This window comes from Phoenix dactylifera, chromosome 11 (assembly GCF_051530095.1).
Source record: "Phoenix dactylifera cultivar Ajwa chromosome 11, Ajwa_hap1_PhDact_Kaust_v1.1, whole genome shotgun sequence".
Classification (NCBI taxonomy): domain Eukaryota; kingdom Viridiplantae; phylum Streptophyta; class Magnoliopsida; order Arecales; family Arecaceae; genus Phoenix; species Phoenix dactylifera.
The window spans coordinates 2,326,546-2,352,174 of NC_143200.1; the positions used below are offsets into that span (position 1 = coordinate 2,326,546).

General features: G+C 36.2%; 3 protein-coding genes across 10 annotated transcripts in view; 2 read left to right on the plus strand and 1 right to left on the minus strand.

Annotated features, from left to right (window-relative positions):
* On the plus strand, positions 1-10,535 carry LOC103712316 (E3 ubiquitin-protein ligase RGLG2-like). Of its 3 annotated transcripts, none has more exons than XM_088706376.1 (13): positions 1-299; positions 409-1,068; positions 2,204-2,288; positions 2,357-2,497; positions 2,590-2,646; positions 2,789-2,886; positions 5,652-5,731; positions 5,998-6,103; positions 6,201-6,328; positions 6,426-6,612; positions 6,991-7,047; positions 7,232-7,313; positions 10,215-10,535. In XM_088706376.1, exons 2-12 carry the CDS (start codon positions 847-849, stop codon positions 7,310-7,312), a joined length of 1,242 nt encoding a protein of 413 aa, XP_088562502.1. In that variant the 5' UTR covers positions 1-299; positions 409-846; the 3' UTR covers position 7,313; positions 10,215-10,535. The 3 variants fall into 3 exon arrangements, with proteins under 3 accessions (XP_088562502.1, XP_008797027.3, XP_008797064.3); XM_008798805.6 differs by having other exon boundaries at positions 2-299; positions 2,590-2,703; XM_008798842.6 differs by lacking the exon at positions 2,590-2,646 and having other exon boundaries at positions 2-299.
* LOC103712299 (E3 ubiquitin-protein ligase RGLG2-like) lies at positions 10,211-23,490 on the plus strand. Of its 6 annotated transcripts, none has more exons than XR_015970989.2 (14): positions 10,859-11,051; positions 12,474-12,521; positions 14,297-14,859; positions 16,397-16,481; positions 16,599-16,739; positions 16,835-16,948; positions 17,035-17,132; positions 20,365-20,444; positions 20,741-20,846; positions 20,923-21,050; positions 21,154-21,340; positions 22,690-22,746; positions 22,966-23,218; positions 23,374-23,490. XR_015970989.2 is itself a non-coding variant. In XM_088706372.2 (14 exons), the coding sequence occupies exons 4-14, from the start codon at positions 14,572-14,574 to the stop codon at positions 23,044-23,046; spliced, it is 1,365 nt and encodes a 454-aa protein (XP_088562498.1). In that variant the 5' UTR covers positions 10,859-11,051; positions 11,222-11,359; positions 12,474-12,521; positions 14,297-14,571; the 3' UTR covers positions 23,047-23,490. The 6 variants fall into 6 exon arrangements, 4 of the variants coding, with proteins under 4 accessions (XP_088562499.1, XP_088562498.1, XP_088562497.1 ...); XM_088706372.2 differs by adding an exon at positions 11,222-11,359 and having other exon boundaries at positions 22,966-23,490; XM_088706373.1 differs by lacking the exon at positions 10,859-11,051 and adding an exon at positions 10,211-10,317 and having other exon boundaries at positions 22,966-23,490.
* LOC103712291 (proline transporter 1-like) overlaps positions 23,326-25,629 on the minus strand; it is a 5,500-nt gene continuing 3,196 nt past the window's right edge. The window contains exons 4-8 of the mRNA XM_039116055.3: positions 25,285-25,471; positions 25,038-25,162; positions 24,724-24,939; positions 24,358-24,588; positions 23,326-24,253 (exon numbers count right to left, since the gene is read on the minus strand). Of these exons, the coding sequence (XP_038971983.2) occupies positions 24,104-24,253; positions 24,358-24,588; positions 24,724-24,939; positions 25,038-25,162; positions 25,285-25,471 (909 nt within the window). The 3' untranslated portion in view covers positions 23,326-24,103. The remainder of the gene's footprint in view (positions 24,254-24,357; positions 24,589-24,723; positions 24,940-25,037; positions 25,163-25,284; positions 25,472-25,629) is intronic.

Below are 25,629 nucleotides of genomic sequence, written 5' to 3' on the forward strand. Positions count from 1 at the left end.
GATGCTGCAGATCTTCTAATTGCCAAAATATTACGTTGTGTTTCTCGATCTCTAATATTCCATTATAAATATACTCTTCTTCCGGTATAAAAACAACCCCCTTTTTTTTTTTCCTTTCTTCTTCTCACACTCTAATGACTTGGATGGGAGAGGTCCGAAGATTCTACCGCGTGAGCTCCGCGTTCTATCCACTATTTTGTTTTGCATAAAAAAATCCTAGACGATTACTTACTCCGAATGTGGTAGCGAGAGGTGGGATGAGTCGAAGCAGGAAGGGCGAAGACGACGATTCGGTTGTGGTATTTGTCCTCTCTCCTTTAATTTTTGTCTCGATCTCCGAAGTGGAGCAAATTAATGATAAATTCTTTTATTTTTCAATCTTGTAACCTGGATCTATTTGAATTCTAGAAAGGGGGAATGGAGGAGGAGCTTTCAAACCGACCATGCGCAACTTCTCATACACTTCCTGATGAAACAAGTTACATCGCCTTGGAGAGGCAGCTAGAGTTAGAGAATAAACATTTTGAACACTCCTGGACCGAAATTTCCGAGAAGAGAAGCTCTCTTGTTAATGTGTGGATTTGAAGAGTTTCTTTTTTTTGATGAAAAATTTGAAGAGTTTCTTGGTAAAACAATGATTAGTAGAATCCGAAACTACAAGAGTTTTTTTTTCTTCCTAATTTTTATTTTTTCCTTAATTTACCAAAAAAAAGGTTTTTTTTCCCCCCTCCTCCTCGGAGTCACTGTCTGCTGCACGTACTCGGAAGTTTCGCTTCCAATTAGACGGTTTCCTTCGTTACTAAGCTTCCCAGCTTATCTTTGTGGTGTTTAAGAGCTTTGTGTCTTATGAATATAATTCGATCTGCAGCAACCCCATTTCTGTCTGTACCTAAATTTGGGGGTGTTATCTTTAGATTATTGGAGGTGATGGGAGGGGCAAGCTCGAGAGTTGTTAACGAGTGGAAACATAGGTCCCCTTCTTTTCATGGCCGTAACTGTGATAGCAGAATGGATGTGATGCATTCGAGATATTCAAGAATAGACGATAACTATACTAGCTTGAACGAGGTATGGTGCACTGTGCTTTGTTCACCATGGTGATGTATGTGCTTAGACTTCATAGCTATATTTGGATGTTTCTTCTGTCAGGATCTCTTTATTATCTTTGTCATGGCTGCTCTGCATTTTTGGTAAGTTTACATAGGAAAGAAACTTCCCGACCGGGATTGAAAAATGATTTGATATAGGATGGGGTAGCATGTTTGCTTGGTTTTCTTTGGAACCTTTTGTGGCCTGTATAAACTTTTGGCAAATCCATATTGGTATATGGTTTTTCTTCTTTTTTTGGTTGTTGTTGTTTTAAAACACTTGACAAGGTCATTAAGCTCCTTTGGCAAAAGAAGAAAAAACTTTTGGCAAATCCATGTTGCTATATAGTTTTTCTTCTTTTTTTGGTTGTGGTTGTTTTAAAACACTTGACAGGGTCATTAAGCTCCTTTGGCAAAAGAAGAAAAAAGAAGTAAAGAAAAATTATCTTAAGCCCTTCTTTCAATCCTTTTTCATGATAACAAATTTTAAATTTACCTTGTTAAGATTTTACTTTGTGTGTTCGATGTTTTGTGAAATTCTAAATTCATCTCTGTTTTTTTTTTTCATGAGTTTCAATCTTGTAGAGTTTCAAACAATTAATTGCATATTATATGTGATTGCCTAATTACTATAAAAAAAATGAATAGCGATTTTCTATTTACACTAATATTTCATTATGCAGTCATCATTAAGAATTTTATACAAAATATCCTACCAAACAAAGAGACATTAATGAAGAACTGTATATTAATATTTTTTACTTGGTTACGTTGTAGGCATTTGGTCCTTATGTTTCTTATCTATGGACTAAGTGAATCTAAAATAGATAACAAAAGGGCAGGGTGCCAAACTTCATTGGAGGCCATAGAACTGGAACTCATCTATGAAGACATTATAGAGCATTTGTATGCTTGTAAACTTTTGACTCTATCTAATTTTTGTAGTTTGCATTGAAATGTTCATTGAAGCTTCCTGTTCCTTGTCAAACCTCTGATGATGCTGTACACATGATGGAAAGTAAACAACATTCTGACCTGGGGGGGATATGATTGGTCTATTCTATTCAAAACTCCAACATTTGAGCCTTTACATTAATGGTATTTAATCTCTGTAGGTCACTGATGCTCTTCAACAAGCTGGGCTTGAGTCTTCGAATCTTATTGTTGGTATTGATTTCACAAAGAGCAACAACTGGACAGGTTATCATCCATAATTGAAAATTTGTCTAATTTGGTTATTGTACATATCTGATCTAATCCATAAGCAGGTAAATATTCATACAACGGCCGCTGCTTGCATGACACTGGTGCTACTCAGAATCCCTACGAACAAGCAATCAGTATTATTGGACAAACCTTATCACCATTTGACGAGGATAACTTAATTCCGTGCTTTGGTTTCGGAGATGGTAATTTCTATGTCCTCTATATACTTATCAAGTATATGATTCTAATTCGTTTTCCCTGGTTCACGTGGTGATGAGTTTCTACGTATTGGCAGCATCAACACATGATCAAGATGTTTTTAGTTTCTATCCAGATAAAAGGCCATGTAAAGGTTTTCCAGAAGCTTTATCACAATACCGAAAAATTGTCCCGCATTTGTGTTTTGCTGGTAGCTTATTGTTTGCTCTATTCCTATGCTTTATGCTGTTCTTAACCTTTTGTAAACTAATCATAGTTCAGCTTATTCTGTGCAGGACCAACATCTTTCGCTCCAATAATAGAAATGGCTATGAACATTGTGGAACAGAGCGGTGGGCAGTACCATATTTTGTTGATAATTGCTGATGGGCAGGTATAAACTTTGGGCCAAATATCATCCACTCTACTAGAAAATGTTCTGTCGAATTCGATGCGGTTTTGCATTTATTTTGGTTGCTCTATTCGGATCATAAGAAACTTTCCAATAAAATTTGATGTATTGTAGACTAATTCAAACTATTAGGATGCTAATACATAGAAAGCCTATCGAGAAAGGTCCATGATTTTGAACTAAAACCACCAAAACTCTACACCCTAATGTGTCAAAAAAAATAATATCCTGACATGAAATCTACTTCATTTTCTGTACTAACTTGTACTTCATTTCTCAGTTATATCTTAATTTTTTTTTTCTGAAATTGCTGAGGGAAACTAAATCTGCCAAAACAACCAAAATTCCTGAAATCTGAACTTATCTGCCGAACCATACAATAATATAAGATCGTTGGAAGACACATGATTCTTTTGGGACATTCATATTTGATATCCTCAAGAATTGTCCTTCATGTAGTAATGTTTTTTTATTTTTTGGTACAATATGTAGCAACATTTTAATTACATGCAAATGATGAATACAAAACACTAAATAATACATTTGTTTTGTTAAATAACCACAAAACAGAAAGGACACACCCTCCATAATGATCCCTTGCCCATGATGAATATGTGCTACATAGATTTCCACTTCAATTGGTGATTTTTCTGCTTTGCCAATGGGGAACATGTTTGCATTTGAAATAATATTTAAATGCTACCTTAAGTTGGCTTTCTCCTACTTATTTTGAGGTTGTCTATTCCTTTTTTGGAGGCATGTGCCTGTTATGTTTTTCTACATCTAGATGGCTGGATCCATAATTTCTTGCTTCCAATGATGACATGAATTGTATCCTGATCTTCAGCCAATCTTGAGAGATTTGACTTCCAAATAACAGATCTTAAAAGCTTTTTGGGTGTACTTATGTAATTTGCCTCATGAGTATCTTGACTTTGAATATATTTGCTAACTTAGCTTTAGAAACTTCATTACCGTACCGATTGTAAATTAAGAATTAGCATAAATATGCAATTTATGCATCCTCATCCAGACTACTAGCTGTAATCTCGGTGATTAAATGGATCCGTGGTGAACATGAGGATATTACAGTCTGGTGAGCACGATGAAGATTAAGCTCATACGTTCCTTGACTTTGGAAACTTTTGAGTTATTGCAGGAATGATTGGAGGTGCCACCATTGATGTACATCCTGGAATAGTGTTCATCATCTTTAGTCAGCATAAATCCTTCAAAAGGAAAATGTTAAATCAGCTGAACCTCTGTTCTTTAAAATGTGGCAAGTGTAACTAAAATAGGATTGTAGTTATGACATTAGTATTGCTGTCCTTGGATCATCATTTTGTGATTTTCCCCCCAAATAGACTAGGAAGATGACCCTTTTGCCACCTACCAGCCAAGGCTGGTCTAGTCGTCAAAACTTTAATAGCTCCCAATTGAATGTGATGTGAGTCTCCTTTACAGTCTTGTAGCTGGCCTTGCTTACATATTGTTCCATGGGTTCTTGCTTAAGCCATATAGAGCACCATGAGAGTGCTAGTCCTTAAAGCCATGGATGATTCTGTTTGGAATCCTGTGAGAGCTAATTGTCCTCATGACCTAGAGGTAGCACCCAACAGATGCCGATTCTCATAACGGCACCAAAAATGGGCTCTACTTAGGTGTAAACAACACTTCAAATGCTCTGGTACTCCATGAGTTTGTTAGGCTTTCCCCATCAAGGTAGTACATGAAGCAAACATGTTGTCATGAAGGCCATTTGCATGAGAACTCATGTCATGAAGTAGAGGCAATTGTGTCTGCAAATGGAAAGATGGGAGGAAACTCAGACCTGAGTAAAATTAGTGGATTTTTGGTTTTTATATTATCATGTCCCTCCTAATCATACAAGGAGTGATTTATATCGTTATACGTCCCTACTTTATTCTTCCATTCAAATTTCATTCTCAGTTTCTCACTCATGCAAATCCACTGCATCATGCACTCAGTCTAGAATGGCATGTAGGATGTCTCAAATCAGCCCAGGAACTACTTCTGAACCAAAATTCATATGTTTCAGAGATCTCTTGCCAATGCATCTTGGTTTTTGTCTTTCCAAAATTTACAATGCAAAACATATACAAACCTGAATCCAACTGTTTTGCTTTCTTTTAACCTATAAATCAAATCAAAACATTCTATCATATTGCCTTACATGATGTTATCATTAGGATGACTTGATGTATAGGCAAGGGTTTTCCGTAAATATATAATTTTTGGTTTATAGGCAAATTAGAATTTGTGGATCACATTCAGCATTGTAGTTTACACTTTAGGTACATGCATGTGCGGATGGATGCATGTATGCATGAATTGGCTACTTATATTTGGGAAAATCTAGTTTTCTGTTTCAACTTTTCTGAAGGTTTACCTTTAAAATATTTGGGCAAGTTACAAAAAGGGAAGATCCCGAGTCTTGCCAGTTAAGCATACAAGCTTATAATTTTTGGATCGCACTGATGCATAGGCAACAGTTTTCCATAACATGTGATATCTATTTCATAGCTAATTTGGATGTTGTAGATGAGATTCAATTCGTAGGTCTTCATTTTGGAACCCAATCTTTGAATTTCACCAAACCAGATCCACTTATATATTTATATATGTACATACATACATATAGACTGCTTATTACTGGAGCAATCCAATTTCTTTTTTTTCTTTTTTTTTTTGAAGCTTTACTACTTCTAAAATATTTGGTTCCACAGGTTACAGGAAGTGAAAACAGTGAATCTGGCCGGTTAAGCTGGCAAGAACAGAAGACTGTTGAGGCTATTGTAAAAGCTAGGTAATGAAAATCTATATTTTTTATGTTGATATTTGTAGGGAAACCTGTGAGACTTTATCACATATTGCAAAATTCAATTTCTATCTTTTTGGAAAATCTAACCCTCAGGACCTGCCATTGTTTGACATGCTGATGGTTATATTGATAACTATAGGATGAGAAGAGGAATATTACAGTTTTTTCCCCCAACTATCTACTTGCCCTCGCAAGTCTCCTTACCATGCATATTTTATTTTGAGGAGCCTACCATGCTTTTTGTGCTGCAGTGGATTCCCTCTATCTATTATTTTAGTTGGTGTTGGGGATGGTCCTTGGGATATGATGAAGAAATATGACGATTATATTCCTGAGCGATCGTTTGACAATTTCCAGGCAAATACTATATTGTACATTTCATCTCCATTCATATACAGCCATGTCATCTTGTCTTCATTTACCTTTAATTGAGTAAACCTGCATTGCTTTCCAGTTTGTAAATTTCACGGAGATAATGTCAAAGAATGTGCCGCAATCCAGAAAGGAGTCAGATTTTGCTCTGGCAGCTTTAATGGAAATACCATCACAATATACAGCAACTCTAAATCTTGGCATCTTAGGGTATTGATACAAACCTTATACAGCATATAAGTCTGTGCTACTTCTATGGTATTCAATTCAAACTTAGTCAGGGTGGCCCTTTTCTGTGCTTAAGCAGTAGCAGGGCTATAATTTCTCCAAAGAGGACCCCTTGTCTCCCACCTTATGGAAGTTATGCTGCAGCCTTTTCTGTCTCAGATACCTTCAGATCAACTAGTTTCCCGCAGAGCGTGCTGCATATGTCTGGATATAATTCTATACGGGCATCAGCTCCACCTGCAGCAAGTCCTGCTTCCTGTAATAAGGTACGCTATGTGAATAACCTACAACTTTTCTTCTCCATTGTGTCACTAATTAATGTCCATTTGGCACTTCTAGCCTGCATGGATAACATCTCAGGATTTTGTAGTATTATCCGATATGACTTACCACACCTTGTTATTGTCTTTCAAGGATTGTAAAAAGTCCAACTACTTATTGGAAAAGTCATTTTCCATTTGGTTTTTTTCTTCTTCTCACTTGAACCCGAGCCTTATGTTGAAAATATAAAATCAATAATCTTATAGAACAAAAATACATTTACAATTGCAAATAGACTGCTCTCTATGTTATCCTTTTCTCTGGAACTCTGGATTGATTCTGTTACATATAATTGTCTAATTATTATTTGTGGTTGTGGGTAGATCTGCTCAGTTTGCTTTATGAACCCCAAAGACATGGCCTTTGATTGTGGTCACCAGGTGAGTTTGGACATTTCCAGCCTTTTTATTCTAGTTACTTTCTCCAGTATTGTTATGCTTACAAGAATTTAAGGCAATAATCATCTAAAAAAAATCTTATTTTTTTTCTAGTTCCCTGGCCATTATTATCTGTAGCATTTGAAATATAATTTGCTTATTTGATTCTACCTGTATTTTCTTGCAGACATGCTATGGATGCGGACTCAACCTTCAAGCATGCCCCATCTGTTATCGCAATATCACAAAAAGAATCAAGCTCCATTAAGGTAACGATAGATAGTGTTTTCCACCCTTCTTGGTCTTTCTTGGACTTTCTGGATATTGTTCTGTAAATTTGGTTCTTTGGCTTCATATTTGTGCTTCAGAATTAAATATAGTTTGCCGTGTCAAACTTTGCCTTCTACCCTTCTTATTTAAGAGTCTACTAGTCATGCAGAACCTTAGAATGCTCCTCCTCAATTGCATGGATCAAAATTCATGGTAAATAATAGGATAGTTTTTCTGCACACAGATCGGGTGTCTAGGTGTCATCTAAGTGCCCTCTCTAGTCCATTATTTCCTTTTATTTTATAGAAATGCATGGGAGTGCCACTTCCAGGTTTGAAACCAGAACCTCTCCTCAGTAGGAGAGGGGCGCCCACTCGCTGCTAGTCTAACTGGCCTCTCCTGCCCAAAGTTGCCATGGTCATGGATGCAACATGTTATCATAGAAATTTGATGTCAAGTTGAAAGTTGATGGTAGATTCTTCTCAAACCCAGATGTATCATAGCTTGAACTATAAAGTCATCCCAATGTAGATTGGTATAATGCTTTTTGATTAAAGTTTAAGGCATGTGTATTTATTCCGTCACGTGCCTCAAATGCTTGCATATTTAAAGTTAATGGTGAAAAATTTTGGTTTTATAAGTACCCTTCGGGCCCTTTATTTTCAAGTGAGACCAACTGATTTATTTTCCATCTGGGAGGCCAAAAATAAGGTTTTAAGTGAATTTATTAATGTCATATATTTTATTTTGTTCTTTTGGATGCATCTCGGAGCAAATTTCAAGTTTGTAAGTAGATTTCACATGTTTTTATTTATGTACAACAGCAAAGAAATGTAATATTTCTGGAGCCCTCTAATATTAACTTTATGTATTCTGTTTCTTTCAAAGCTTATCTCTCAAGGTTTTTAATTAAGAAGGTGTAGTTTCCAAGTCGCCCAACCCATAGACATCCTGAAGATAAAAGTAGCTTTTAAAATTCAGATTACCATCATGAGTTACACATATTTACATGAATTTTTACACAAACACATTCACATGGACCCTGCTATCGTACTCTTGAAGGTAGTCAAAGACACAATTTAACCATTAAAATCTATGTTCCATGTAGAAACAATATTCATAAATGGGATTCATTACCTTATCTCAGAAGTGTCGTATAAGAGCATCCAAAGATGTACCAAAGTACTTAGATTAGTTATTAAGAAGCTTGTACGCTTGTGTTAAAAGAACAAGCTTTCTTGTATATCAATTATGAAGCAGTGAGTGGAACTACATTTATAAAAATATCATAAATTTTTCTCAAAAAGAAGTCATAGATAAGTGCTCTGAGACTATTACGTACAATTCATATGATGTAACTAAGGTTTATGTCAACAGAAAGACAGAGTTCCTTCGTTAAAACCTATGTGAAGGTTATCAGTAACAACAAGCATTAAATGGATGTAGGTTGACACATAAACTGTAATTATTGGGCAAACGATGGATTAAGTTGTGATATCGTTATCATCTTTCGAGAAGCATTTAGTTACAAGCAGATTCAGACAAAAGAGAGCACATAAACAAATTGTTGTAGTCTTTATAGCCATGGAGAATGATTTGGGATGACGTGTTTTCTTCTTGATCACAAACTTGAGTAGTTCTATTAGCATTTCAAGGGAATTCATGTACTTGAATTGATATGTCTCCAGTCTGTTGTGATCTCCTACAGTATCTGCAGTATGTATTCCTTTCAGCTAAAAGAAGTAAAGTAGTTATTGTATAAGTCAATTCATTTTAGATTGCTATGCAGCATTGATAATTTCCATGAATTTTTACAGATTTTATAATTTTGATACAAGCAGTGTGTTTATGTTCCACTTATTCTGGTAATAATCTATTTACGAGGACTACCAAGAAGAACAGCCAGCAATTTTTGACTTATATCATTTTCTGTGTGACGTCCATGCAAAAAAAATGCAATGTAGTCTACGTACAAATGTTCGAAAAAGCCAAACAACTATTATTCAATTAAAGCTATGAGTACATTTTATTTCAAGAGCAATGTTGAATTTACCGAAAATTTTAGCTAGACTCTTAATTAGATATTGTTCGATGTTAATTTTGTAGCCATCCACGTATCCTGGAGGAGAATTCGACCATCTCTTTCTATAAAGAAATATAAACCATCAACCAGTCTTTTTTCTCCACAACTCTTAGGCAACTAATTAGGCCAATGTTTTATTGATCGCCACTGGTCAATTCTTCTTTAAGGTTACAAATCTTTGGGAATATTAGTGTGTTCTCATTCAGCACTTGACTATAGAATGTGGACTTCAAGTTAGTGACATTGTCATCAGCTAGCATCCGTCACGCACTTAAATATTGCTACAATTTCAATACTAAAGTAATCGAAAAATGACAATTTAATCTCCTTCGGATGAAACTCCTCGCCAAATGTGAGTAGTGATGAACAGATCTCAACATGGTTTATTGATTGGCGTGATTTTAACATTTAAGCACCTCTACTCATTCAGCAGTTAATTATTGAATGTAGACTAAAAAGTAGTAATTTTGCTGGATACTAACATCTATCATGCAGTAAATGTTGCACAGATTTAGTAATAAATTGATTTAAAAAGGCAATTGAACCTCCTTGTACTAGAGTGCTTGCCGGATGTTAGCAGTGATAGAGAGAATTCATTGCTCAGAAAAAAAGCAGTAAAAGGAATTCAGCATAAGTAATCGGCATTTTTTTAACTCGACACACATATATTTCATTGTCATATTCGCAGGAGAGGAGCATTTGTCATGATTTAAGATTTGGTATTATCTCTTTTAGTAGATCATGTACATCATGTATTTTCATCACTGAACTGAATGCAGAAATATCCTGATCTCCTCTTCTTCTACTTGCACTGCAGGCTTGTCGTATGAGTACTAAAATTCTGCTTATCAATTCAGCTACGCTCAAATTGGCTGCAATATCTGACATAACCTCTCCTGATTTGATCAGCGTTACCTCTTGTATGTACTGATCCATGCCTATGGGACCTTGGTGATTAGCTTTGTGAACACTGTGACATCTTAATCTGCATGCTATCTGTAGGATGTGACTCTGAGAGATGAATTGAGCATATGATTAAGAAATTTTACTATGACAGACAAAATATAATGCCTTGCTAAATATTCAAATAGCTTGTTGTTAGTATTTGATAAATGATAGAAATCATATCTTTCTTCAAGAATTTTTTAACTTTAGTAGAGACAGTATGAATTTGATGAAGTATTGTCTTTAAAGCTTCAGTCCACGTGGCTCTGGAAGGGATAAGATGGCAGCATTGCCCGGATGTTTTGTTTTGTTTTGTTTTTTGTTTTATGACCATCTGGATTGAGTCTATCAGAACCTCTATTGCCGCATAAAGCCAATAGATCATTTGGCTCTTGAGATGGTGCCACTGACCGGCACGGAAGCATACACCAGCCCAACCGAGCAAAATAAAGAGAAAAATAGAGCATGTGCCACGCACGTGTGAGGAAGGAAGAGACTTCTTATGGAAGGGTTTTTTCATCCTGAGTTCATTGAATGGTTACCGACTTGAGGCTGGTCTTTGGTGTCCCTCGAGCTCTATTTAGAGCTTCTCCCACCCTCTCTTCCACATCGTTGGAGAACCTAGCCTCTTGATTGAAGCTTGTTGCTAGATTCCTTTGGTCTTCCTCTCTAAATATCGACTGCCATTAGCGCTTGGACTGCAGTCCAGGTAAGAACCCAACAATATTGGATTGGTCTTTCTCTTCTTCTTTCGTGGCCCTTGGTAGCCCCAATTTCGGCCGGTGATCGGCTAAGCCCTTTTTCCCTTATTTTTGGAAGACCGGCCCTTAATTCTTTTTTTGTTGATCGTCGGGGTCTTCGTCGAGTTCTCCGTGACAGTTTGAAGCCATGGGTAGAGTTTTGGCCGTCGGGATATCTTGGATCCTGCAATTTAAAGGATGGAAGCCTTGTTTTTTCGATTGGTTTTGCATTGCCGCCATCTTTTGCCACTGGCCGTCGGCTGCCTGTTGGCCGTCCGTGAGTTTTCTAATCTCCAACCCTACTAGCAGGCAGCAGCCACCGCTTTAGTTAGAGAGAGAGAATTTTATTCTCCTTTTTTCTCTCTCCTCTCTCTCCTCTCTCTCCTCCATTCTCTCTTTTTGTTGTTTCAATCTCTAACCTTTTCTTTCTCTCTCTCTTTGCTGTTGATGAAGGATGGACCCTAGGTTTTATTGGCCTCGGTAAGGGGAGTTCTAATTCTTGACCACCGAGGCATTATTGGCCTCCATTTTGGCAATTAGAAAATATTACTAGATTTAGTCAATCTTAATTTTTATTGAGCCTAGTCTGACCTTGATTAGACGAAATTACTTGGTTAGCCCCGTAGGATGTTGGAATTTAAAATTTTTATTTTTTAAAAAATAATTATGACAAAGTTTCATTTAAAATATAATTATTTAAATATCATGCTCTGAGAGGGATTTTCAAAATTGATTTAACATGTAGCTGGTTTCACTCATAAGTAAAGTAATGCTTCACTTTTTCTAGATATATTGGTAAATTATAAAAATATTATATTAATAACTTTGGAATCATACTATTCATGATGCATGAATTTGATGAATTTATCTTGTTATAGATTATGCTTAATTGATCTCGATACCGCATGATTTCTTGTATGTTTGTCGAACTAAGATATAAAACTACATAATTGTTTTGGACTCTCAATCTAACTATGTTAAGGACCTAGCCAATAGGGCTAATACGCTAACACTTAATTAGTCCTGAAGGTTATGTTATAATAAAATACGCGATACGCCGCAAGCAGATACGCGGTACAACATCTGAAGATGCGTGGTATCATGGCCCTTCCATAAGAAAAATGTAGTCGTAGCTCATCGTTGACGAGTTGAACTTGATGTTTTGAGAGAATTTAGATTTATGAACAAGATTTGAATTTTGGAAAAAAATTAAATTTGGCATGCATGTTGTTTAGATGATGTTGCATGTCTGAATTTGGTTTTGACCTATTGAATTCCATATGCTTATTTTTTTAAATAATTATTTATTTATTGCTTGATTAATCTAGTTAAAGCGCTCATTGCTTGCTGGGTTGTCTAGCTCATTATTCCATATCTTATTGTTTTTACAGTTTTGGAGAATTAGCTTGATTTGGAGATTCATGGGAGAGCAATTGGAGGTAAGATTTTTACATTTTATTTATATTAGATTTTATTAAAATTTGTTGGTTATGTGAAAAATTAAAATTTGGTTCTAGTTATTTGCTTTCAAAAATCTTATTGTTTAAAAAAAACAAAAATAGAACAGAAATTTTGTACAAATACAATCTTCAATATCAATCTCCATTCAGTAATTCACTAATTATTAAAAAATAAAAACACAAAAACAACAACAATAGCAATCATTTCAATTGGTCATAAAACATTCTTATTTGGATCATCAAATGCTACTTAAAGTTATGGAGCCCAATTATTTTTTTTTTGAAAAAGTGGAGGGGTGTAGATATAATTTTTTTAAATAATTTTCATAATATTCATCCTTATTATGTTTATAACTGCCGTTATTTATCTCAAATATCAACTTTTCAAAATTTTAAAATTAAAATAACCACTAACATAAGTGCTATAATGATATCATAATAGAAGATAATAGATCATGCGGAAATCGAGGTCTTACTATAATACCGTTATTTAGAACCATGCGACCCAGTGATCGCCCATAAAAAGGAAGCTTCCTGGAACCGTAGCTTTCCTCCATTTTCCTCCAACCTCCGGTCAAACAAAGAGAAGTCGGCGGTTTTCCACCGTCACGCTTCAACACACGCAATGAGAAGTACCTACGCAAGTAACGCAACACTCCCCCAATTCTTTTAATAATAAACCTTGTAGTCCCCAAATCACATTCCCAAGTTTACTGCGATTAAGAGAGAGCTAATAAGACTAATAACATCAGCAGTAGTACCAAATATATTTTATTTAGTTAAAATTTTTAGAAGGAAAGAATAATAAAACAGTAATTTCATGAAAATAAGATTTTATATTTTATAAAAAATTTTTATGAAAATATAAAAAAGCTACTTTCTCACTAATTAAAAATTATTTTTTTTAATTTTTTTAAGTTATCAAAATTTCTGTACAAAGTTTTTTTATTAAAATATAATAGATATTATATATATATTTTTAAAAAATATATACTCAATCAAACATAAGTTTTTCTCCCCTTTCCTCCAAGGTCAAACAAAGAGAAAAAAAAAAAGACGGTCAACAGAAAAATAAATAAAATATTTTTTATTTAGTTAGAGTTTTTACTTTTTAGTAGAGGGGAATAGAAAAATAGCAGTCTTAAGTTATCAAAATTCATATAATAAATATTTTATATAATTTTTTTAAAAATAAATACTCAATTTGGACGTGAGTTTTTTTAACCAAATATACAAAAATTATTTTTAAAATATTATATTTTTTAAATATTATTTTTTTTCAAAAATATTTTAGTGAGAAAACTTCTTCCAGCGAGTCAAAATCCAGAGGTCCAAACTGTGTGCCGAATAGATCTGACTCCCATTTACCGAAAAAAAAAAAAAGATCTGACTCCTATCGGAATAACATCCCATCCACAGGTATTATTATTACTCCGGATCTCTTCTCCTTCTTGCTTGCTGCTGCTTCTTCGTCTTTCAACATTCTAAAATGGAAGCCTGCGATCCAAGCAATTAATTACTCTTTCAGAAAGTCTGTTCTTAATTATCATTAGTTTTGTATTTCGCAAAGGGAAAGTGGAAAAGAATTTATAAGAAAAGACAAGCAACTTTTGCTTTGATCATCTCCTTTTTACCTAGCCCATAGACTTTTCTTTAAAGGGAAATCATTTCCTTTTAATCCAAGCTTTTTCTACATTTTCTTATTCCTTTTGGTCATCCAATCTGACCTACTCTTATTAATTTCGGAGAAGTAGATATAAAGTCGGCGACTAATCTCAAAAAGACTTGGGAGGTGGACTTCGGCTTGTTTTCCTCACGCCGCTGCGGAGTTTCTTTCTTCCTTATCTCTCGCAATACCCTTCAATTGATAGGCATTGTCGTCTCCCGTCTTTTCTTGGCATCTGCGGTGGATCTGATTGCGACGAATCTGCGCGAATCTGATCCCCTGTGAGGCGGCGAATCTGATTCCCTGTGAGGCGGCGAATCTGCGTGAATTCGGAGGAGATTTATAGATTTGGAGGTGGGGTTGATGGGTGGGCGAAGCTCAAGAGAGGCAAGCCCGCGGAGTAGGTACGGGTCGGCAGGCTCGTTCGGAGACCGGAGCTACTCGCAGGATCAGTATTGGGGCCAGAGGTATCCCTATGAAGCGCCCGGGTATCAGAATTACCCTCCTCCGTCCCAAAGGTATGGCGAGCCGGTGCAGGCCTACCCGCAGACGCCGCCGCCGCCGCCGCAGACGCCGCCTGCCGGTGGGTCGCGACGGAGGCTGGATCGGAGGTACTCGAAGATAACCGACGATTACAATTCTGTGGAGCAGGTATGTTATCCAGGTTTTTTTTTTTTTTGAATTAAATGGATGAGCTTGATTGTGTGCATTTTTTTTTTCTAATGCAGATCTCGAAAAATCTTGATTAGGATTCTAAAATTTAATTTGCTCTATGAGCGCCCATGGAATCCACTTTGTAATGAGCATTTACTAATCCATCTTTGTTCCATTATGAAGCAAAGTGGAATTTTAGAATGGTTCTTGCAACGTCTTGTTTTAGTAATTTTAAATGAAGCAAAATGGAGCGACTTGATGATGATCTTCCAGGGGTGCGTGGAGAATTTCTGGATAATCAATGTTTTTTTTAGGCAATGCCAGATCTATGTAACCGAGCAACAAACTCAGGAAGCAGCTAGGGTGCATCTTGTGTCAAGGGTGTTGGTCATCATCTTAAATTACTGGAGGGGTATGAATAAATAGTTGGCCTCGTGAAAATTGTGCAGTAACATAAGTATCCTACTCAGAAACATACAAAAATAATGTGAGAAATTACCAGACATTCTAATGTTTACGTAATAAAATGATATAAAAAGGACTTTGAAGTCACTAGTTTATTGAGTATGGATGCACTCCGGTTCGACCTAGACGTACAGGCTCTTTTAGGAAGAGCTCTAGCTGGATTTGTCAGGATTTTAATACATGGATTTAAATGTTGTTTCTTGAATTTTCAAATGAGATCCATATCTTCTTTTTCTTTTAACCATGTTGGGGCATTTTCAGCCCTCATGAACTCTTATCATACATGAGAAGGGACAAAATCTAGGATGACAAGAGTTTGCAGCATGCTAAGAGTTCCTATTCAAAATAAGGGCTGCCGATTTGGATGAACCATTTGGTAGCAGCTTTAGCTTGTATTAAGCTCAACAAGCAAGTTGAGATGAGTTTTATAATATTTAATGATCTTGTGAAACTGGTAAAAAAAAAACAGAAAAGGATGGACACATAGTTTATGGCATAATTGTAAGGATGCAGTTAATTCTAGTCTGTGTATGAAGTTGGATGAGGCAATGATGAACCAAGTGTTGTCTTCTTTACAGTAATGTCATTCAACAAATTTTATTATGCTTTTAAAGATATTATGATTATTTGCAGTTGCACTCCAGTCTTCAATTAGTTTAAGTTATAGTTTTACTTCCTGGCTTGGAAACAGTGATTATAATGTTTCAGCTACAATTTACTAACTGAGCAGTGTTTGCTTATACTGTAGACTGCTGAGCTATGTCTAGTGACTCCAGAAGGTCTCTCAATGATAAAACTCATTTAGTGTGGCTCTTCTGCCAAGCTCTCACTGATGGCCTGCATGGCTCAGTTCAGAGAGAGCTGGAAAAATGTCACGTCAACATTGATTGAATGAGATTGTTTGGTCATGCTAAAACTGCTCTATAATGTTTAATGGTGTTTTGCAAATTAGAAAATGTCATCAAATTGTTATGCCAAGGACCACCTAGTTGATTGAATTTATTACTATCCAGTTTTAACTGTTTTATGCTTTTTATCTAATCTAGATTGTGAATTTGCTTATCGACAGGTCACTGAGGCTCTTGCACAAGCTGGTCTGGAGTCTTCAAATCTGATTGTTGGTATTGATTTCACAAAGAGCAATGAGTGGACAGGTTACTTTTCAATATTTATACATGAAAAATATCCCATGTTTCTTACTCTTCAGTATTTATGCACTGAAGATGTCCCATGTTAGATGCATTAGATATCTTACATATTTTGGTGATCAGGTAAATTGTCATTCCATGGACGAAGCTTGCATCACATTGGTGATATTCCAAATCCCTATGAACAAGCAATCTCTATCATCGGACAAACGTTGTCAGCATTTGATGAAGATAACTTGATCCCATGTTATGGGTTTGGAGATGGTAACTTTTATTTCTTATGAGGTGTTTTCTAGGAAAAAACCTAATGAAATTATTAGTGTTTATTGAGATGTCGAGCATTTTCTGTCTTTTGGCAGCATCAACACATGATCAGGATGTCTTTAGTTTCTATCCTGATGAGAGATCATGCAATGGTTTTACGGAGGCCCTAGCACGATACAGAGAGCTAGTCCCACGTCTACGGTTGGCTGGTATATTTACTACTATTTGATATTTTCTGGCTTGGGCTGTGCTTGCCATTTTGATTATTTAGTAGTTATCTTTTCTTTCCTTCCAGGTCCAACCTCATTTGCTCCTATTATTGAAATGGCTACGACCATTGTGGAACAGAATGGTGGACAATACCACGTTTTACTGATAATTGCTGATGGGCAGGTATATTGCCTTTAATTTATCTTGTTTTAGATGACACTGTTTTGCATTTCCAGTGACTTGTGTATAGTCTTTGGAGACAACTCGAGAAATTTGAATATAACACTGAATTTCTGACCAAATAATAGGAAAAGAAAAATAACATATGCATATATTCCTTTTAAAATCTGTCTCTCTTTGTGTGTGTATATGTGTGCGCGTGTGCTTCTTTTATCTGTTGGTTTCTGTTTACAACCTTGTAACCAAATTTTGTGAATATATGCAAATATTGTTGGTGCATTGACCATAGAATTGCATGTATTGCTGAAAATGGGGCATGATTGCAGTTCCATTTTGCAACATGCATCATTTCTAACATAAGTTAAAGAAAAACATTTGGAGGAAAAATTACAAAGTATCCAAGATTTTTTGATAGCTTGGAGACTACTATGCTTGAGTTGTATTAGTCGTTTGCTTAGAATAACTCATTTCTAGTTAGTCAACACTGATGGAACTTCACTGCAAGGCTAATATGAAGCAAACATGTAACTTCAATGGGTACATGCATGCATGCATATATATATATATATAGACTTCGCTCCATTCGAATGGATCTGGAAGCAAATTTGGCCGCCTCAGGATCCATCTGATCCCGCACCAATCCCGAATTAACAAGCCCCAGTTAACAGGTTAATGAGAGTTGTTAAAGGGAAAAGGCATTAATGGGAAGGGATGCGCTTCCGCATCTGCGCCTGTCCCTTGGTACTGTCATTTCAGAAAAAGAACTCTCCCCTCCAGATTTGCCACTTCATTAATTGCTAGAACCCACTTCATTAATTTCTAAGAGTAAAACATAAACAAGCCATGGATAAACATAAACTTGTACTCCCCTGCAGAAATAAGTAGAAACATCTAAAGAATAAGCACTAATCCTTTTAGGATAAACACAAACCCTCTAGGATAAACACCTAGTCTGCGGCGATAAATGAAAACCTGCACTGCAAACTAGGTATTTATCCTAGAGGGTTTGTGTTTATTGAGGAGGGGTTAGTATTTATTATTTAGGTATGTCTGTTTATTTCTGGAGGGGAGCACAAAATAGTGAGCATCCTCACAGGTTTCTGCTTATGCTTGGCCCATTTGTGTTTACGCCTTTAAGGTTTGTGGTTATTCTGCACTACTTTGTGTTTACTGCATCCAAACTTTATGTTTATCCTCCATCCTTGTTGTTTATCATGAGTGAGCCTTGACCTGACCAAGGGTGGGGGTCGAGTTTTTGTGTATTTCTATGGTGTTTCTGTTTATCGGCATGGACTATGTGCTTATCCTGGAGGGTTTATGTTTTTCCTAGAGTGGTTAGTGTTTATCCTTTAAATATTCAGTTTATTTCTGCAAGGGAGTGCAGGTTTCTGTTTATCCGTGGCCAGTTTGTGTTTACTCTTGGAAATTAATGAAGTGGGTCCTAGCAATTAATGAAGTAGCCAGTCTGCAAGGGAGAGTTTTTTATTTATTTTGAAATGATAATACCAAGGGACAAGCGCATACATGGGTAGCACATGCCATCCTATTAATGCTTCTGTTTTCTTCCTTAATGGCTCCCATTAACTTGTTAACTGGGCCCTTATTACTTCAGGATTGGTGAGGGATTGGATGGCTTTATAGGCAATCGGATTTACTTCTGGTTCCATCCGAATGGAGCGTAGTCTATCTCTCTCTCTCTATATATATATACATATAGTAAAACTAAGGGTGCATATTACAATGTTGATGTTATGATTAACTATCTAAGATGCTAATGAATACAATAGTAATTGAATAGAGATTTAACTGGATATATCTAGCATTCTTGTTTAAATGTCATGTATTCTGCTAATTTTTGTTGGCCAGTGAATTATCCAATCATAATATGCTACACTTTCTGCCGTGCCTTGGCATCAAACATAAACAGAAGCCAAGATATCATATTTCAGTCTTTACATATTACAAAATTTGTAAACTTAATACTTAAGCATGTATTCTTTATGCCTAAACTCATTCTTAAGAATATAAGGATATATTCTTAAACTTTCAGGAGTCTAATGTGATTCCTTTTAAATTGTGCTCATCATATCTTGGATCTGGGATAAAACCCAAGAAAGTCATGTATTTTAAACTTGGTCAAGTCTACTTACCTACTTCATATATTTAGTGGTATGTATCAAACATGGACATCCTTAATCATCAGGGCAACACTAACGATGTTGATCTATATGCAAGTGCCAACTTATGTGTGCTTCTTGAATAATTTATTCTTTTCCAACAATCTTCCCTTAGGGTCTTCTTACTTTAATCCTGCTATGCCACACTATTATTGCATCCTTAATGATAATTTGAGTTTGTGTTGCTTGTCTAACGATGGGGAATGACCTGAAATTATTGAAGGCTTTTGAACCATCATCATTATTTCTCAATGAATTCGAGCGCATACTGGAGATTTCTTATTATAAAAAACAGTCTATAGGCAATTCTTTGGACTGTCTATTTTTCTCACAACTTAGTTCCATCCAACCTCCAATAGGAGTTAATGCTCACCAGTAGGATGATATAAGTGAAATCTCTAAGATGGCATTAATCAAGTAGTATGCAAAAAATTTATTAGATGTTTGAAACATAAAATGCTTATGAAAAATTTATATACTACATTACTAACAACCTAAAATGTCTAACATGCACATCAGAGGAGCATGTTATGGATTTACTTAAATGTGTTGATATATCATGTATAGACAAGTCACGATTTTGAAAAATGTTCACAGTTTTACTTTCTGCAACTTTAAATAATCATATGAAACTCATTGAAAATTAAAATATACAATTAATAAGCAATCTGTATAGTGGAGATAGCTAGAATAGAAGAATTTACAAATAAGGATTTTCTATTAACTTGCTAATCTCTTTTCAACACAACTCCTTTACTGAAGAAAATTTAATTTTGTAAACCTTGGTTGTCTGTAGCTGAGTTTATTGTGTTTTCTAGAACAAATATCCTGCTGCTGGCTGGTTTCCATTTCTCCATGTATTCCTTGCATGTCTTTCGCTCACAGAAATATATAACCAAGCCTGCATGTTAGTGGTCATGTACTCATGTTGCCCAGTGGGGTCATGCCATGCTATTCTTTGCATACGACTTTTATCCTGGGGAGTCATAAAATTTGGGTAATCATAATCTGATTCAAATTAATCTGGCTTGTTCTCTTAAAAATGATGGCTGGTACAGGTTACAAGGAGCGTAGATACTGAATTTGGACAATTGAGCTCTCAGGAGCAAAACACTGTTGATGCGATTGTAAAAGCTAGGTAATATTACTCAAATCCTGCTGATTCTGTTGTATTATTTTTAAATTTATCTCATCATTGTAAGATAAATCCTACTGATTCTGTTGTATTGTAAAAGCTAGGTAATATTACTCAAATCCTACTGACCTTAGCATATTTGAATGGATTATATTTGACAAATCTGTCTGGTGAGCTACTTGATATCATGGTGATAAGCCATTCTGAAATGACAAATGTCTACTTACAAGGCAGTCACTAGTAACAGGATTTTTTTTCCTCCTAAATCTATTATTCTTACTGTGTTTTTCATGCTGCAGTGAATTTCCATTGTCTATTGTTCTAGTCGGAGTTGGAGATGGCCCTTGGGACATGATGAAGGAATTCGATGATAACATTCCTGCTCGATCCTTTGATAATTTCCAGGTAAGCACCCTTAACACTTTACGTTTCATCTCTACAGTAGCTTTTAATTTTGTGAGGTTGTTTTTTCCCCCTCCAGTTTGTAAATTTTACGGAGATAATGTCAAAGAACATGCCCCAAACCAGAAAAGAGGCAGCATTTGCTCTTGCAGCGTTGATGGAAATACCTGCACAATATAAAGCAACATTGGAACTGGGAATCTTAGGGTATGGACACAAGCCCCTTTAGTATGTGAAGCTCTTTCTATCTATGCAATGTTATTACTTCCTACTTAATCTGGGAATGTTGGTTTCTGTTGTTAATAAGCAGTCGTTGTTCAGCTAAGTCTCCGGAGAGGGTTCCTCTTCCCCCACCTATTGGAGGTTACACTACATCTTCCTCTGGTTCTAAAACTTTCCAAAAGACCAGTTTCCAGAAGAGTGTACCACCTTATTCTGGATATGATACTACACCTAGGACAGCTCCTACTGCGCCAAGTGCATCAACGGACAATCAGGTAGATAAGGGACATACAAATTATGTTCCCATATGCTTTTCATTACAAAATTATATTGCCATGTGCTTTTCATTACAAAATTATATTGCCATGTGCTTTTCATTACTGCATCAAAACATTCTAGTTTCATACTGCTAAGCAATGTTTTAAAACCTAGATCGTTGCCTGAACCCGATAAGTGACGGGGTTATGGGTTCCCTCTTCAACCATTGCATCTACCAGAAATAAAACATGGCATCGCTATAACACAATAAATATGTTAACTATTAATCAATTTTAAATAAAAATACATTACAATTATAAATATATACTTTATATTTTAGGCATTTTTCCAACAATTTTTATGAATATATCTAATCATGATCTCATGGTATCGTAAAAATGGAGTTACACACAATAATAATAAAAATGCTATTACTCATCTTTGTAAGATTTAAAGATTTTGTTAACAAGTCTTACTCATCCAAGATCAATACTGACCCTTGAAAGAGCTAGTAAATAAACGTACATTAAACAATCGCTCAGGACCAAATCAGTAACTAAAACTGGGAACACATTTTAATCTGACTCCTGGGCCTTCTGACAACAAAAATATAACAGTAAAAATAAGCATAAAACACATCCTAGTGACAATCTTAGCTAAGCCTACAGGCCTATCCAAGAAAAAAACTTCAGTTCTTTGATTCCAAACCTATTCACATGGAAGAAACCCACTATCCAGTAGCTTTTTCCTCTCATCTCCTCCAAACCCCAGCTGTACTGAAACATGGAAGGAAATTTTTTCTATCACTGATTGATTTCAGTTTGAGACATAAAAGTGAAGTATCTTAACAGGTTTTGAGGGCTTGAGGCTTTACAGAGGACCATGGCCATGGTGCCTTCCTAACTCTATGTGATTTACATTTTCGGACGCAAAGGAGAGGTGGGTGGAAGAGATGTTTCAAGGTTTGAGATGGACGTGGCTGCCATGACCCACCTTGTGGTCCTCCTTGCTTATGGCCAGAGAGAGGCACAAATAGCATGATTGGGATTGGCAGATTCATAAATTGCGAATTTTATATAATTCATGAAAACCATCTGGTACTCCAAAACCAGAGCGGTTTGAAAGGTTTCACTGGTTTTTTGACCGCCGGTTCAGGTGGTTCTCACCGGTTCAACCAACTGATCTAGTCTGGTTTTTAAAACATTGCTGCTAAGGTTACATCTTGGGATATATTATTATGATCCCAAGTATTATAGCTTGTCAATGCAAAATGCTCATTAACTTTTTCTTTGTTCCCATCTGTTCTTTAAAAGGAAAAAGAAATGAAAGCTCTGCTAACTATGATATTATTTTTGATCCTCTTCAGCTTTGCCCTATTTGTTTTACAAACCCGAAGGACATGGCTTTTGGTTGTGGGCACCAGGTGAATTTTTTTGACGTTCTTTTGTATTTTGTTTCTCTCTAGTTTCATTTTACTTAAAATCATCTCAAGGCACTGGCCGAATCAGAATATGTTCTGCGCAGTTTCCAAATAAATTGAGTATCTTAGTTGATAATGAGACTAAAAGTAGCAGTGCTTATCAATTTGGGAAGTAATGCTTATTATTGTTGTGTTTATTTTGCTTAAATTGCCTCCTTGCAGACATGCTGTGATTGTGGCCAGAGCCTTGAGTTGTGTCCCATCTGCCGAAGTCAAATTCATACTAGAATAAAGCTTTATTAGTGTGATCAGCATTTACGAGGGGTGCAATGGATGTGGTCAGTATCTATGGCAATTTATGCGGCTGCAGCAGCTTCTAATGAGCAATGTTTGAAGCTTCATGAACACTATTTGGGGTTCTCGGATCCAATTGGCTGTGTTTCAATTAGTTGAAGTTATGGTTCATTGTGTTGGGGTATGGAGTTGCCGTATTCTGGAATTATGTACATAAATAACCCTTAGGCCAAATTTTAGGTCCAGAGAATCCTTTTCAAATTGTTTTTACTCATGTCTCAAGGTTGCATTATCTTTCGTGGTACTAATGACTTTTTTTTTTGTTTGTTTGTTTAGCTGTCTATATCGTAAGAAGATGCTTTTGTGACATGTTGGCTGGGATTCAATTCTCTAGTTGATTAAGACAAGGGCAACTCTGATGAGTTTAGCTGGGTGCTGTATAGTTGCTAACAATTCATTTTCTGTGGATGTTTTCTTTAAGTTTTGAGAAGGCATACTTGCTTGAAAGACTCATCTAGTCATGCTTCTTCCTGCGCTTACCATATTTGCAGATCACGGAGGACATACTGGAACTACAATGAGGTAGGATTTCTTGCTGTTCAAACTTAGACCCAGACCATATTTAATTCTGATCTCAGCTAACTCATGCTGATACAGCCTTATCTGACCTAAGCTAGTTCAAGCTGGGATATAACGAGTTCGCACTTCAGATCTCTCCTGGAGGTTTCAGAGCTCGATCGAGCTCCATTTCCTAGCCTTCATCTGTCATGTGGGTTTGTAGATGGTTCTGTTGGTATTTTTCAGTCATTTTAAAATCAGTGTCAATGAGAACAGGTGTTCGAAGAAGATATGGAAGTAATAAAGATTCATATTTCATTTCATCAAACCATTATTTGAATAGATATCAATAAACCATTCTGCCATAGCTGGCATATGCTTCAAGCATGCAACTTGAATCAAAGTTACATCTACTTCTGAGATAGTTGAGATTTAGTAAATCATTCATACGGTCCCAACCATCTCTTCCCATATTTTCCATACAATCTTGTATCCAATCCTTGTAACATCATGTGTCAGCAAAGAAATGGTATATCCTGACATTGTTTACTATCAATCGAACAGCAGCTGCTGTAGTCACCACGGATAGCAGTGAGAAAAAAACAATATTAGCCCAGTGCCATGCCTTCTCCTCTCCTCTTGCAGTCTTCCCTTTGATCTGTTTCGATGAATGAATTATATTGCAGATTTAAAATCAGAACCCAGCTCAATTTTGTCTCCGTGATCATCTATCGAAAATGCAGTTAGATTGTCAATCCTTACCTTGATAAAGATCATGCTAGGAAACACAAATGTTAAGGGAAAGAGCGTGAAAGAACCGAACAAGTTTACGAAATCTCCCATGAATGGAAACAAGGCTGTGACAAATGTGTTCCCCCCAAAGACTAGTGCTCTCGGGAAGAACCGGCGGATGAGATTGCTTTTGGAAAACATGTTCTCGTCGAGTCTCTGGAGCTTGGTGTCAAGAGCCTCATGAATCGGCGCACAGAACATCTAATCTCATAAAAAAAAACAAGATACAAGCTGTGGCCGATAAAGAAAGACTTTGAGACTCTTAAGCCTTATATAAACTAATGCGAATAGATTACTCAAAAGTTGCAGCAAATGAAATGAGAGAGTAAAATTTACATGTTGGGAGACTATGCTTTGCAAGAAGGCAGTGCAGTTAATTAGCACATTTGCCCATCTAGGCCCGCTCAGCTGATTTGGGAGATATTCTGAAACAGATGAGCCATATGCCCAATAACCAAGTATGCTCACACCATAATAGATTGCAAGGCCAACTGTGTATTGCATGGCCAATGCTTTTCTCACGTTAGTCACTGCAGGCTTGCGAAGAGTCGACTGCAAGTAACCATTTCCAGGTGAATGATAGATTGGTGAATGTCACTGTAATTCATGGACATTTACTCATTAGTCATATAAGAGCTGCTCCAACCTACCTGAATCTCTGGCAGCAACCCAGAAGTGTTGCAAACAAGAATCGCAGTAACTGCGCCGAAGGCATTGAAGACTTTTTCTACTTCACTTCCATGTATCTTGTAATCTTTTGTTCTATTTCTTCTCCCTTCATTGGATGCAACACATCAAAATGCCGATAGGAGATAATAGACTCATGCCAAAATAATCTTTAGTTATCGACACATTATGGCTGGTAATGGCTAGTAAAGATGGGAAAGAAATGAGTACCATCTTTGACTAGGATCACTATGAGAACCACATTGTAAGTTATAGTGAGGGCTGCAGAAGTAGCCAACCAATTCCTCATGGCCGACATCGTGGGGACTAGGTATGCAAAGACAAAGTACGCAACACCAGTTGCCATGATGTACACTTGAAGCCTCAAGGGAGAATTACTGAACTCTGAATTGATCTCCTGATTACAAATTCAAGTGCAAGTGACTCATCAAGCATTAATCAGCATGCTGGCTTACTATAACCCTGACTATCTCCTTAGTGAAAGAGTGCTTTAGGGGTATTGGACCTAGTTTTAGCCAGAGCAAGGTCTTGCTTTGATTAAACTTGACATGAGTT

Coding starts and splice junctions, on each gene's coding strand:
- LOC103712316 (XM_008798805.6), top strand. CDS start 847: ATGAATATAATTCGATCTGCAGCAACCCCATTTCTGTCTGTACCTAAA. Junction 2,498..2,589: donor GTGCTTTGGTTTCGGAGATG/GTAATTTCTATG, acceptor ACGTATTGGCAG/CATCAACACATGATCAAGAT. Junction 7,048..7,231: donor CCTTTGATTGTGGTCACCAG/GTGAGTTTGGAC, acceptor ATTTTCTTGCAG/ACATGCTATGGATGCGGACT.
- LOC103712299 (XM_088706373.1), top strand. CDS start 14,572: ATGGGTGGGCGAAGCTCAAGAGAGGCAAGCCCGCGGAGTAGGTACGGG. Junction 16,482..16,598: donor AAAGAGCAATGAGTGGACAG/GTTACTTTTCAA, acceptor TTTGGTGATCAG/GTAAATTGTCATTCCATGGA. Junction 22,747..22,965: donor CTTTTGGTTGTGGGCACCAG/GTGAATTTTTTT, acceptor GCCTCCTTGCAG/ACATGCTGTGATTGTGGCCA.